At 35.4% G+C, this 15623-nt stretch overlaps 1 protein-coding gene across 9 annotated transcripts in view; it reads left to right on the top strand.

The window, feature by feature from the left end:
• Positions 1-15623, top strand: part of SCAPER (S-phase cyclin A associated protein in the ER) — a 445755-nt gene that overhangs the window by 92181 nt on the left and 337951 nt on the right. For all 9 annotated transcript variants that reach the window (XM_057723485.1, XM_057723488.1, XM_057723489.1 and 6 more), the window contains 3 exons: positions 3981-4081; positions 7912-8028; positions 11689-11849. In XM_057723485.1, the coding sequence (XP_057579468.1) occupies positions 3981-4081; positions 7912-8028; positions 11689-11849 (379 nt within the window). The remainder of the gene's footprint in view (positions 1-3980; positions 4082-7911; positions 8029-11688; positions 11850-15623) is intronic.

A 15623-nucleotide genomic window follows, 5' to 3' on the forward strand; every position in this document is an offset into this window, starting at 1 on the left:
GACTGCTGCTAGTTTCTTTTGGGAGTGATGAATATATTCTGGAATTAGATAGTTGCACAACTCTGTGCATGTATGTTGCATAACTCTGAATTGTATAATTCAAAATGGTGAATTTTATGGTATGTGAATTATATCTCAATAAAAAAAATTGAGGAAAAAATGCCAGTATTATGCAAATTCTTCTGGAACCTAGAAAAATGAGAATTCTGTCCAGCATAACCTTGATAACCAAAGCTTTTATAAGAAAGGAAAATATAGGCCACTCTGGAGTATAGATGCACGAGTCCTAAACCAAGTAACAATGTACTGAATGCGGTTATTTGAAAATTGGACAGTACATCACAATCAAGTTAGGTTCCTTCCAGTCCTGCAGTGTTCCTTTAACATTTGATTATGAAATTAATATCGTTTACCAAATTAGATGACTGAAGATGAAAAATCATATGATTGTCTCAGTAGATTTAAGAAAAATATTTGATGAAATTCAATACCCATTCATGAGAAAACTAGCAAACTGGGAATAAAAGGGAACATCCTTACTGATATAAGGAATCTTCCAAAAATTTTAGAGTAAACATCATACTTAATGGTGAAATGTTGAGAACTTTCCTTCTGAAATTGTGAATGAGACAAGAAAGGCTGCTATCCTTATTTCTAGTCAACCTTGAACTTAAGATTCTAGCCACACATTAATACAAGAATAAGACATAAAAAGTATAAGGCTTAGGGAGAAAAATGTTGTTATTCACAGATGACACACACATATATATGTATTTAGGAAGTACAGAAGAATCTAAAGATAAGCTATTAGAAGTACTGAGTAAGTTAAAGTTGCTGGATACAAGTTCAAAATTAAAAACATCAACAGTAACTGAAAAAGAAAAAATTTAAAACAACTGCTACTTATTCTTAGGGTTAAATCTAACAAAAGATGTCTAAGACCTCTACGCAGAAAAGTATAATACGTTATTGAAACACACTGAGTAAGATAAATATATGAAGCTATAGATCTGTTCATAGATTAGAAAAACAATGTTATAAAAATGTCAGTTTTCTTCCAGTTAATCTATAGAATCAGTGCAAATGCAATTAAAATTCTAATTTTTTTTCCTGAGAAGTTGACAAACTGATTCTAAAATTTGTATGGAAATTCAAAAGGCTGGAATTAGCCTAAGACAACTTTGAGGTCAAAGATATAGTTGGAGAATTTACTGAGTTTTGAGATTTATTTTGGAGCTGAGGCAATGTATGATAGTTTGGTACTGGTATAAGAATAGGTAAACAGACCAATGTAATAGAGGAGAAACTCTAGTTATAGACCCATACTCTAAAAGATAATTTTGGAGAATATCTTCCTGACCTTGTGGTAGGAAAAGATAGCTTAAAAATGACACAAATAGTATCAGGCTTTATAGGTAAAAGTCATAAAAGAGACTATCTTAAATTAGGAATTTCTTTTCCTCAAAAGATTCCATTCCATTAGGAGAGTGAAAAGGCAAATATATATGTGCTGCATATATAATCAGCAAAAGGCACATAAACAAAAGATGTGAGGAATATCTACACATCAAAAAGAGAAAGACAGTTGACACTTTAGAAAAATGGGAAAAGTCTTGAATAGGCACCTCACAAAAAGAGGATGGCCAGGAAGCATCTGCAAAAGTGCTGAGAATCATTAGTAATCAAAGAAATACACACATGCTAAAACCAAAATGAAACCATTATATCACCATCAACCAGAATGCTAAGGTTAAAAACAAAGAAGACCCCAAGTGGACAATACCACACGTAGATAAGGGTGTGCAACAAGTAGAGTTCACATACACTGCTGGTGGGAGTGGCAACCACTTTGAAATAATTTGGTATTATATACTAAAGTAGAACACATGCTTACTCTGTGACTCAGCAATTACACTCTTGGTCATACACTCAACAAAAAAACATACACATATGCAGAAGACAGGTACATGAATAACAGCATATAATTTGTAATATCCCAAATTTGGAAATCACTTAAATGTTCATCAGCGTTAGATTGGATAAATATTGGATAAATAAATATTAAAATAATACCAACCAATACATTTTTAAAATTTTTTATTTTTGGCTGTCGGGTCGTCATCGTGGCATGTGGGATTTTTCATTGTGGCGTGTGGGCTTCTCTAGTTGTGGTGCATGGGCTTCGCTCTAGTTGTGGCATGTGGGTTTTTCTCTTCTCTAGTTGTGGTGCGTGGGTTCCAGAGTGCGTGGGCTCTGTAGTTTGCGACACACAGTCTCTGTAGTTGTGGCGCGTGGGTTTAATTGCCTTGTGGCATATGGGATCTTAGTTCCCTGACCAGGGATCAAAACCACATCCCCTGCACTGCAGGATGGATTCTTTACCATTGGACCACCAGGAAAGTCCCCCAACCAATAAAGTTTGATAAACAGTAAAGTGGATAAATATTAATACAATAGAATACTGCTCAGTAGTGACCTTGGACAGTGACAGTAAATGAATTGCAGGTGCACTCTGCAATATGGATGAACCTGGTAAACAAATGTACAAAAGAAGCCACAAAATGGTACATACTCTATGTGCTCATTTATATGAATTTCAAAATCAGGCAAAATTAAACTATTAGAAGTCAAAGCAGTGGTTATTTTGGAACAGGGACGGAATAGTGATTCAGAGACGGACATCAGGGAACTTTTAGAGACTGATATTGTTAAATTTTTTGTCCTGGATGGTGGTTGCATGGGTCCTTGCTTTGAAATAATTTATCTGTACATTTATGTTTTTTAAAAAATTTTTATTGGAGTATAGTTGCTTTACAATGTTGTGTTGGTTTCTTGCTGTATAGCAAAGTGAATCAGTCATATGTATACATATACGTGTATCCACTCTTTTTTAGATTTCCTTCCCGTTTAGGTCACCACAGAGCACTGAGTAGAGTTCCCTGTGCTATACAGTAGTTTCTCATAATTTATCTATTTTATGCACAGTAGTGTATATATGTCAGTCCCAATCTCCCAATTCATCCCACCCCTCCTTCCCCCCTTGGTAACCATTTGTTCTTTACATTTGTGACTGTATTTATGCTTTGCAAATAAGTTCTTCTCTACCATTTTTCTAAATTCTACATATAAGTGATGTTATATGATATTTGTTTTTCTCTTTCTGACTTACTTTACTCTGTATGACAATCTCTAGGTCCATCCACATCTCTGCAAATGGCATTATTTCATTCCTTTATATGGTTGAGTAATATTCCATTGTATGTACATACCACATCTTCTTTATCCATTCCTCTTTTGATGGACATTTAGGTTCCATGTCCTGGCTATTGTAAATAGTGCTGCAATGAATATTGGGGTACATGCATCCTTCCGAATTATGGTTTTTTCCAGATATGTGCCTAGGAGTGGGATTGCTGGGTCATACTGTAGCTCTATTTTTAGTCTTTTAAGGAACCTCCATGCTATTCTCCATAGTGGCTGTACCAATTTATGTTCCCACCAACAGAGCAAGAGGGTTCCCTTTTCTCTACACCCTCTCCAGCATTTACTGTTTGTAGGTTTTTTGATGGTGGCTGTTCAGGTCGATGTGAGGTGATAACCTCATAGTTTTGATTTGTATTTATGTAATAATTAGTGGTATTGAGCATCTTTTCATGTGTACATTTATGTTTTGTGCACTTTTCTGTTTATTAAATTTAACAATAACAAAAGGTTAAAAGTCAGTTGAGAAAGTCTTGAGAGGGAATATCAATACCATTTCCTGGTCTTTAGACTGTCAGCTTCACTAATTTCTTACCAAAGAGTGAGAATGAAAATAAACCCTGCCCTCCCTCCCAAAAATATCAGTAGGTTTTGCTGCTTCCTCAATGAGGAGTGTAGTGTAAAAAATATTAATTCCTAAGTCCTTTACTCTAAAGTTTTTTCTTGAAACTCTTTAGTTTCAGAATGGAATCTAATGTTTGTTGTTTGTTTTGAATTAGGAGGTGCTAATGATGCTGGATAACTATGTAAGAGATTTCAAAGCATTGATTGACTGGATTCAACTTCAGGAAAAGCTAGAGAAGACAGATGCTCAAAGCAGGTAATGAATTCTGGTCTTTATATTTATAGCAGACAGCAGATTCAAAGTAATTATTAAAATTGACAATGAAGTTGATCTCAGCTTAACTTGAAACCTGTACAAATCTAAAAGTTGAGAGCTGCATTTCTCAAGTTCAGTAACAAGTATTTATCAGGTACGTACTAGTGCAAGGCACTTTTATCTGGTACAGAAATTTATTGCTGAATATGACACATTTACTACTTTCATGACTTTTCAGTCTAAGGGTGGGATAAAATAGAACTTACTACTATGAAAAACTATTACAGATGTTCAGGGAAGGACAGGATCATATCTCTTTTGGGGGATCGATCAAGAAAGATTTCATGGAGGATGCGGAAGTGTTTAAAGAAAGTGGTTGGCCTTTCAGATGAAGGGAATAAGGACAGCTATAGAAGTATGGTATGTGTGAAGTGACAGTAATGTAGGGAAAGGTGAAGTATTTCTTCTTAATGTAGGCAGTGAGGAAAATTGATGAGTTGGGGGAATAATGAGAGATCAGAGATGCTTTAGAAACCTTCATTTGGAATCAGCACACAACAGCTGAGTGCTGTGTGTCAGGCTCTGGGACTATTGTGGTGAAGAAAACATAGTCACTCTCTCATGAAGTGCGCAGTGCATTGACAGGAAACACTGAGGTTAAATACTTACCAGTGTACAAAGTGTCATCCAAAAGAAATATAGGATACTTTGGGAGTATAAGAAAAGGCACCATCAACCCACTTGTTAAGTCCAGGAGGGCTTCCCCAAGGAGGTTATATTTAAGTGAGGCAGAAATATCAAGAAGCAGTTAGCTTGACAAGGAGAGAAGGAAAGAGTAATTGCAGATAGAGCTGATGGTATATGATATCCTGGAGGTGGAAGAGAGCACAGTGTAGGCAAGGAATTTAGAGTTTAGCAGGGCTGGAGTGAAGAGAACAGGGGAAAAGTAACATGAGAGGAGCCTGGAGAGGTGGGCTGAGACCAGATTATTTAGGACTCTGTAGACGTGATAAAAACTTTAGACTTTATTTTGAGCCATAAAGGTTCTTAAGTAAGGAAATGACATAGACTTGTGTTTTTAAAAGATCTTTCTGGCTGTAGTGTAGGAAGGTAAAGGTTCAGCAGTATAGTTTATAGATGATGGCCACTCAGACTAAAACAGACTAGAGTAAAGGCAGTAGAGTGTGGAGAGATATTCCAGAGATAGGTAAACCAACTGGATTTAGTATCATTTTGGATATGTGCAAAGGCAAAAGAACAATTTACTATTTCATTTAGACTTAAAATTGAAACCTGAGCCCTTGTGAAGTGAATGTTTGCATGGAGCTACAATGATGCCTTTTTACCCAGAGAAAACAGGTCTAAGCTGCCTTTTTCCCTTGGATTTAACCTTGGTTCAGTCTCAGTGATTGGAACCATGCTGTGGAGAAGTATCTTTTATCTCATCCTAGTATGTCAGCCCCAGGGGAAACCAAGAGAGATGGAATCCCAAGAGACAAATCCAGAAAGTCTTGATCCCAGGAAACCAAATTCAGGGAAGCCATGATATGTTGATCCTTTTAATATTTTTTTCTCACAATGAAAATTTTTGATATGGTGCCCACTTTACCCTGTCCCTGGATGGGTCAAGCCTAGTTGTCTTTGTAACAAGCAGTTTCACACTTACCCCTTGGTAATAGGTGATTCAATTGGGCAGGGGTGGGGGGGGTACATTTCTTTACTGGGTTAAACCAAGTTAAGAGATCTTCATGCTGATTTGTGATTGGTGACTATATTGCCCTAGTAAAGATAAACAGAGGAAAGCAGGTTCAAAGAAAATGGAACAGAAGTACAGAGAGAGGCAGAAATGAGAGAAATCATGTGGTCTTTGAGAGTTTAAGAGTGTTGCTTTAAAGCCTGCTTCTTCCAGGGCTAATCCTCATGAGCCACCTTGAGGATGTCCTTGACTTTGTACAGTTTATATCTTTACAATAAATCTTTATTACCTTTTTCTTTGTTATTTAACTTGATGGAGTTTCTGTTCCTTGTATCCAAAAAGGGTCTGTAATATAACCATTAGTGTATTAAAAAAGCAAACTAGATTTTTTCATTCTTGCTTGCAAACTCCAAGTTAGCAGTGGCTATGTTGAAGATTGTCTTGAGAAAGATTCTGAGGCCAAGTCCAAGCTTAACACCTATCCCTGTCCTAGCATCATGGTTCCAAAATATACCTGCGGCAACTCTTTTAACTCAAGTACTTATCACCATTTCTCCTCTTTGCCTTCTGAGGCAGCTCCCAGATATAGAAAGCAACGTTAAATTTCCTGTAGATGGCATTGTTAATCTTTCTTTCCTCAAATCATGCATCAAAACTTAACATGTAAATGTAAAAACTGAAGTTGTGCATAATTAAAGAAGAAAATATAGATAAATATCTATATATTTTTATTGTGGGCAAGGCCTTTGTAAGACAAAGGCAGAAAGCCTAAAGGAAAATATCTATAGGCTTGATTTACTAGGAAGAAAATATGCCTTTCTACATAAAAAAAAAAATAAAAGTGAAATTGTTGTCATTTATATGAAAAGATTTGTATCCATTATAGTAATAGTAATAGTAGTAGTAATAAATAATTTCAGATCAATTAGAAAATTATGTAAATCCCAGTGGAAAAAATAGGCAATAGGTACCAATGTATAAATCCCAAAAGATGAAATTTAAATGACTGGTAAAAAAGTTTAGCTTCACTTCTAATGATAATAAATGTATATAATTTAAAAAACAAAAACAAATACCATTTTATCAGTGAATTTTTAAAAATTAAACATCTTTATTGAAATCCTTGTAGGAGAAAGAACTCATCAAAGACTGAAACTCTAGCACAGGAGTCAGCGAACTTTTTCTGTAAAGTGCCAGGTAGTAAATATTTTAGACTTTGCAAGCAATGCTCTCTCTTTCACAAGCCAATGAAAATTTTAAAACAAGATACCAACTGTTGGCAAGGTTAAGGGAAGATGGGCACTTTTCATCTGGTGGAAGCATACTTTGTTACAACTTTTCTGAAAGACAATGTGGCAATAAATTATCAAAAGCTTTAGGCTTTATGTGGATAATCATCTATCTGAATTTTTTTGTTTTCTAACAATAATTATCACTTTTTAATGAGAGAAAAATCACAATCACTGGGTTGAATGGAGAGTAAGAGGCAAGGAGATTTGGGGAGTTATGGAAGTCTGATTGAGGGCATAGGGATAGAGAAAATGTTGCTTGGGAAAAAACATTTTAGTAGAGCATGTGCATCCTATCAACTGATGGGTTGTGGAGCTAGTGAAGAAGGAGGAGTAGTTAGCTTTTCTAGCAAAGTGCAGTGAAATGTTTATGATGTCACTCTCACGGGTGATTAAGAGGTAGAGGATGAAGTCTTCATTATTTTCCTGTGTATTCTACATTTTAACCCTCAGCACTGTCTTTCTGTCTTGATCTCTGTTCTATCTACTTATCTCTGCAAGGACACCAGACACAAGTAGCCAGAATTAGTACCATTGCCTTTTTAATGTTTTTAGCTGGGTGTCTGGAAGCTTTTAAAATATAAGTAGTTTATGTCATGTCTTTGTAACCCCGTAACACTTTTTAGATAATTACAGTTATGTTGCTATGCTGTAGTGGGTGGAAAATCCTGGACCACGCATCATCTGGGATTACTTACTGGTAATACGGTAACTTTAAACAGTGCACTAGAGAAAAATTGTGACCTGCTTATGTTTTCATGCACTAACAATGAAGAGAAAAGATTAGATTAACCCTCCCCCCCCACCCCTTTTCTCTATTAATCTGCTGTATGTCGAATTGGCAGACCAACTTCATTGGCATGGGAAGTAAAGAAGATGTCCCCTGGACGTCACATGATTCCAAGTCCGTCAACAGATAGAATAAATGTGACATCAAATGCTCGAAGAAGCTTAAATTTTGGGTAAGGTGAACTCAAAAAAGCCTACTGAGGCTTGCATTACAGTAAATAATTTTTTTGTGGATAATATAGTAGTATAAAGCTAGTATTTCACTGTAAGTAAATCCATGTGTATGTTTTTATGTTTGAAATTGTTTGAATGAAAAATTTTGAAAATCCAGGAGAGTAAAGTTTAAATTTTAGGAAATGTTGTATATTCAAACATAATTAGGATCCCAAAATTAAAACTTATAAACATATTTCATGCTAAATGATTTGTAACATGAACTGGCAATTTCTTTCACAACAAATGATCTAAATATATCATAAACTGTGTTAATGTCATATGGATTACATCTTTATACATTAGAATCTCATCAACACAGTTTTATAATTATTGTTTTATGCAGTTGTCTTTTATATCACATAGTTATAAGAAAAAATAAGTTTGTATTGTCGTTTGTATTTACATATGTGGTTACTTTTAGTGGTCCTCTTTATTTCTTCATGTGGATTCAAGTTACTGTCTAGTGTCCTGTCATTTCAGCCAGAAGAACTCTCTTTAGTATATCTTATTGGCCAGGTCTGCTAGTGACAGGTTTTCTCAGTTTTTGTTTATCTGAGAATATCTTAATTTATCCTTCAGTTTTTGAAGGATAGTTTTGCTCTGCATAGAATCCTTGGTTGAAAGTCTTTTTCTTTTAGCACTTTGACTATGTCCTCTCATTGCCTTCTGGCTTCCATGGCTTCTGGTGAGATATAAGCTGTTATTCCTATTGGGAATCCTTTCAGAGATGCCTCAGTTTTCTCTTGCTGCTCTCAGGATTTTCTATTTGTCTTTCGTTTTCAATAGTTTGACTATGATGTATTTAGGTGTAGATCTCTGAGTTTATCCTACTTCAAGTTTGTTGAGCTCTTTGGATTTGTAGGTGAATGTTTTTCATCAAATTTGGGAAGTTTTTGTCCATTATTTCTGCAGATATTCTTTCTGTCCGTTTCTCTCCTCTCCTCTCCTCTCCTCTGCTTTCCTCTCCTCTGAGAATCCCATTATACCTGTGCTGGTACTCATGATGGTGTTCCACAGGTCTTTGAGACTCTGTTCAAATTTCTGCATTCTTTTTTTCTTTTGTTTCTTGGGTTAGATAGTCTCACTTTACCTCTCTTCAAATTTGCTAATTCTTTATTTTGCAAGCTCAATTCTGCTGTTGAGCCCCTCTGGTGAATTTTTCATTTCCATTATTATGCTTTTCTACTCCAAAACATCTATGTAGTTCTTTTTTATATTTAATCTCTTTTTATTGATATTCTGTATTTGGTGAAACATTGTTCTCAAACTTTATTTTTAGATGTGGTTGCATTTTGTTCTTAGATATTATTTGAACATATTTATAATAGCTCATATAAAATCTTTGTCTAGTAAGTCCAATGTTCAGGCTTTCTTGAGGAGCTATTTCAGTTCCTCTTCTTTTGTGTGTCTGTGAGTAGGCCATATTTTCCTGTTTCTTTGCATGTCTTATGTTTTTTTGTTAAAAACTGGATATTTTAAATAGCATAATGTGACAGCTCTGGAGGTTAGATTGCTACCCTTTCCAGGATTTGTTGTTATTTCTGTTAAGTGGTGGTGGTTTTGTTACTATTTGTTTCTTTAGTGACTTCCTTGAACTAGTTTTCTGAAGTCTGTGTTCTTTGTCATGTGTAGTCACTAAAGTTTCTGCTCAGTTATCTTAGCTGTCAACTAATGATTTGACAGAGGTTCCCTTAAATGCCTTGAACCAGTAAATCTCCTAGCTCTTGTCTAGTTTTGTAGTGATCAGTATGTCTTTGGTGCTCTGGAGATTACAGTTCTACCTTTGCTGTCAGTGTCTGCTTCCTCAGAACCTCAAGGTCAGTCAGAGGTGAGAGGTTAGGGCCTTCTCAGATCTTTCCTAGGCTTCAATACAACCTTGCACATGTGTGTGGCCTTCTTGATTTCCAGGAATATATTGGAGCTTTTCAAAGCCCCTGTGGACTTCTTATTCTCCAGCTTTTCCTTTTAAGTTAACCCTTGTTTGCCCAAAATGCTATTGACAGCTCTGGCAGCTATGATATTGTTCATCACAGTCATGACTGTTGTTTTCCTTCAATTCCCCTGGCAGAACTTGTTTTTAAAGACAAAAATTTGTTTGGACTTTGGTTCTTTAGAGTGAGTCTTAACATTTGATGTGTAGTGTGAGGGTTGGTAAGTAGTTTGCTTGGTCAATTATCTTTGTTCTGTTAAAACTTACCCTTTCTTCATGGCTTCTCACTGCTCCTCCACCCCCACCTATGTCACAGTCTCTTATTTTTATCTCTTGTTACTGCTGAACATTGCATTTACTTGTATTATTATTAGATTTTCACTGTGTTAAAATTTTTAATGTTTATTTTTTGTACTTATACTATGGCCTTCTTTAAAGCAAGGTGTTTGCCATATCTTCTGTATCCCAAGCATCTAACATTGTATTTGGCCCTTAGTAAGAGCTCATAAAGTGTTGTTCAGTAGAACCAACTTTATGCTTTCAAGTGAGATTATTAGATTGTATTGCCTTAGGTGAAGGTTGATGGACTTTGGAACCTTGTAATACTTGGACCTTAGTGGAGTGGGGGAATGATATATAAGCAAATGAAACCAAATATTTGTATATTCAATCACCATTTTAAGGGAAATTCCCCCGAATGCATTCCATTGGTCTGTAGTTCACAGTATTGTATAGTGCAGTACATGGTTTATTTAACGCTGGAAGTCTAATGCATGCATAGTAAAAGTTCTCATACTGATCTTTGTGTATTGTATCTTTGGATTAATTGACACTTATTATCATTGTAAAACATGTTTAAGTATGCTGAAAAACTGTGCCTTATAGGTTGACTTTAATATATATACTTACTTCTGTTCTTACTGGTGAGTTAAATGCTTTAGACTATGAAGTTAGCTACCAAACTTCTTCATTCAAGTTATCTATATTTTAACTCATAACTTAAATATTAAGTAAACCACTAAAATATGAATATAAAAAGAGTCATTGTTTCTGTGAAAACTAAGATAAGTTTTTGGAAAGCTTTGATAAAGTGAACTATTAAAGTTTTGCTGTCAAATGAGTGTATAGGACAACTATGAAAGATTGGGGGAAATATTATTAGAGTTCAGGAGGATTGTGTACTTAGATTATTTAATAGGTGTCACTAAATTATTACTCCATTTTAAAGAAACCAAAATTGGACATTGTCAATGAGGCATCATACTTGTGGTTCATGTAAGAAATAATACACACAAAAAAAGCCTGATTTAATAGTGCCTATATTGATACATTGACATATTAATGCACATTTACATTATTAAAAGATAGAAGTTTTAAATAAAAAGAAAAAGTTTAAGGTATATATGCATATTTTTTAAGATTTCCCATTTAACTGAAATTTTCTTTTAAACCAGTCTGATGAGAGCTTTTATATTATATTTGTTCCTATACAATATGTTTTGCTATATTAATGAAGTATGAGACCAAAATAAATTTATGAATATATTTGCCTTAAATTGATAGTATGTTATTCTATATATGTGGATACACATACACACACAATGCATTTAAAATTTAAATATATTAAGTATATATTTAAAATTTTAACTTATATTTGATTTATTAAATGCAGTCATTTTCTCCATAGGGGCTCACCTGGCACAGTGGCAGCTCCGCGTCTGGCTCCCACAGGTGTCAGTTGGGCTGACAAGGTAAAGGCTCATCATACGGGCTCTACTGCTTCTTCAGATGTAGCACCTGCCCAGTCTTGCCCACCAATGGCAGTACAGAAGCCTTCCCGCAAAAATGGCAAGTGACTTTGAATCAACCTTTTTATGTAGTAGACAAGTGGATTTACGTGGAGATATTTATTTTATTTGAAATTGGTGCTAATAACATTATATATTTATCTTTGTGCATCATTTTTGTGATGTTAATTTGCCTTACTTAAAATCATAAAATAATCTTAAAAACTGTATGAAAATTTTTGAAGATCATTCTTATCTCAGGTTTGCCCTGTGTAAACTTAAAGGAGAATGGTATCTTTTGTCAATTCATTTATAAGATCCTTTATAATTCTTTTGACTTAAAGTAGAAAAGAAATAAAATAGTTCATCCTCTAGGTAGTATACACTTTATTTTTATTTGTTTATTTAAAAAAATGTATTTATTTATTTGGTTGAGCCAGATCTTAGTTGCAGCAGGCAGGCTCCTTAGTTGTGGCGTGCAAATGGGATCTAGTTCCCTGACCAGGGATTGAACCTGCACCCTCCACATTGAGAGTGCGGAGTCTTAACCACTGCACTAGCAGAGAAGTCCCAGTAGTATACACTTTAAATATCATGTCAGTACTTCATTTCATTAATATTTAAATACTATTTTGGTACTAAAATAATATCCTGTGTTTATCTTTGCTCATGTATCTGTTTTCTACACCATCAGAATAATTAAGGGGCAAAAATAAATAGGAAGCCTGTAATTCTGAAAACCCACCTGAGATTATTCCATAGGAGTTTCCTTTGTAAATCCAGAGTGGATTTTGTAAAAAAATATTTATTTATTTACTTATTTACTTATTTACTTGCCTATGATTGGTCTTGGTTGCAGAGTGTGGGGTTTTCATTGTGGAGCATGGGCTCTTCATTGCGGAGCTCGGGCTTCTTTCTAGTTGTGGCATGTGGGCTCAATAGTTGCAGCACACAGGCTCAATAGTTGCAGTGCACGGGCTTAGTTGCCTTGCAACACGTGGGATCTTAGTTCCCCGACCAGGGATCAAACCCGCATCCCCTGCATTGGAAGGTAGACTCTTAACCATTGGACCACCAGGGAAGTCCCCCAGAATGGATTTTTTATACATCTTTAGAGGCTTGGATTTTAGAGTGATAATAAGTAATAATGAATTTGTATTATGAGTTAAGGAACAACTTGAGAATACTGCTTTCTTTTCTCTTCAGTGAAAGATCCCTTTGGAGCTTTGTGGTTCAGAAAGTTATGTTTTATTAGATATAAGAAAGGTATTGCCACCTTTGCATTATTGATATTGTTGTTGTATTGTTTTTCCATTTTGGTCTCAGTAAGTTGTACTGGCTTATTTCAAATATATTCCTTACTTTTATGGAATATATTGCCCTTGTTTTCTCTATTGAGAAAGGAGAATATTGAGAGTAGGCATGAGTTCTTTCTTAGGAAAAGGTAGGAAAATGTGGAATCATAAAATTTAGTGTCTGTATCTTGAAAAAGTCTGAGAAAATATGTTAAAAAATCAGATCTGCAAAAGAAGTTAAAGGAATTATGGCATTAGCACTTATCATGGTTTTGTTTAAAGCAGTACTCTAAGGTTATTTATCAGTATGACCATTTGGTTGAAGTGAAATTGAAATGGTAGATCTTAATTATGACTAGGCTTAAAAATACTCTTGTTAATATACCAGGGAATTTTGTTTTTGACCACTTTTGGTTTTCAGTTTTGGGGTTTTGATGCACTGTTATGCACAGTGAATTACGGAGTATATCTTAAGTAATTTATAATTACAGTAGCTATAGTACTCAAGTTTATAACGATATGCTGTAAAATTGATTTTTGTTAAAAATGACAAAGTGAGCACATGCAGTTGCTTTGCTCTTTCCCCAACTCAACTAAAATGATATGAAAAGACTTAAGGAAAAAGGACAGGAGAAGAGATTATATGAACAAATTTTTGAAAGTTGGAAGGTAGAAAGAGCAGTGATGACATTTGAGTAAGCTAGCTGAAAGTGGGTAAAACTATTAAGCAATCCAGTTTGCTCCATGTAACTTCCAAAAGGATCAGAAATTGGTGGGAGCAGGTATCTATGGAAGTGAGGGTACAGGCAGGGATTGTAAGAAGAATCTCGAAACTTCCCCACTTCCTCATAACTCTGAATAGTAGGATCGGAGTAGGTGTGTCTCTCTCACCTCACAGAATGTTGGAGGTTTATTCTTTAGAGAAAGTACAAAAGATGGTGTTTGACCTGAGGGATACCAGACACATTGGAAGGTGGGAGTACTGTACTGAAAACAAGCGATTAAGTGAAAGAATATAGATAAAGATAATGTTGAGATGCCTCAATTTTGCTTCCACTTCAAGCCCTCTTCTCCTGCTTGAACTGCCACATTTTCAGATCAAGAGAACCCACACCAGCAGAACACATCCAGATCTGATATAGATCATGAGATATTGGTCTTTGAGGTTGATTCTGTAATTGGATGAATGTCTGGTAGTCTTGAAAGACTTTGGCAACCTGAGGCGAGATTGTGGACTGTGGTAGATTGTCTGTGAGGATGAGTGTGAACAATTTCCCTCATCCCTGTGCATGCATGTGACTCCCACCGTTGAGTGATTAGTCTCTTTTCCGTCCCTTGAATCTTTGGTTGGTCCTATGACTTGATATGATCAATAGAATGTATCTAGAGTGAGGTTTCGTAAATTCCCAGCCTAGCTGTTAAGAGGTCTTGCAGCTTCCATTTTCTCCTTGTTGGAAGCCAGCTGCCATGTAAAGAAGCCCAAGATAGGCTACTGAATAATAAGAGACCATGTGAAGAAAAAGTGGCCAGGAGAAGGAGAACCTAGCTATCTCAGCCAGTAGCTAGTATCAAAGCTTCAGGCATGTGGTGAAGCTATTATGAAACTCTCTGGTCTCAGTTGAACCACCCTAGCTGCAAGCATGTAGAGATGAGATGAGCCCCCTCCCAAACTGAGCACTCTTTGGATTCCTGACTCAAAGAATTGCATGGAAATAACATGATTAGTATTTTAAGATGCTAAGTTTTAGGCTTGTTATATGAAAATAGATACTGGGAGTATCCACTATTTGAATAACATGGGTTATAGAAAGATAAAGGAAAGGAAGAAGTCATGAAATAATTAAAGGAAATTTTGTTTAACAGAAAGATAATAAGATTTTAGCCAAAAGGGCCCATTAAGTGCCCACTATAATGGATGAAAATATAGAAAAATGGTACAAATCAACCAGTTTGCAAGGCAGAAATAGAGACACAGATGTAGAGAACAAACATATGGACACCAAGTGGGGAAAGCGGGGAGGGTTGGGGGGAATGAATTGGGAGATTGGGATACCAGATTGTACACTCTAAATATCTGCTGTTTATTATCTGTTAACTGTATCTCAGTAAAAGTTCTTTAAAAAAATAAAGTGATTTCAAAACATGTTGGGAAGTTTATGAGTACTATAGATGATGAGAGGCGCTAAAAAAACAGAGAAAAAAATTAGTTTATATACAGATGACCAAGAATCAGAATGACATCTGCTTTTGCAGAATTATCACTAGAAGCCACAAGAAAATTGATCAATGTCTTCAAAATTCTGGAGGAAAATATTTAATTTCTAAGCTAAAATCCTATGTCCAAATTATTCATTAGATGTGAAAGTAAAGACATTTTCAAACATGCAAGGCCTCAAAAGTTTTTTAACTCCATGGACACTATCACTATCAGGAGGAGCCAGCACAGAGAACCGGAAAAGGTAATAATTCTGTGTTGATCCCAGGATAATAGGTGTGTACACGTCAAGAGAACAGCCAGTCTGGATTTTTTTATGGTCACA

Source organism: Hippopotamus amphibius, chromosome 2 (assembly GCF_030028045.1).
Source record: "Hippopotamus amphibius kiboko isolate mHipAmp2 chromosome 2, mHipAmp2.hap2, whole genome shotgun sequence".
In the NCBI taxonomy this organism is placed as follows: Eukaryota; Metazoa; Chordata; class Mammalia; order Artiodactyla; family Hippopotamidae; genus Hippopotamus; species Hippopotamus amphibius.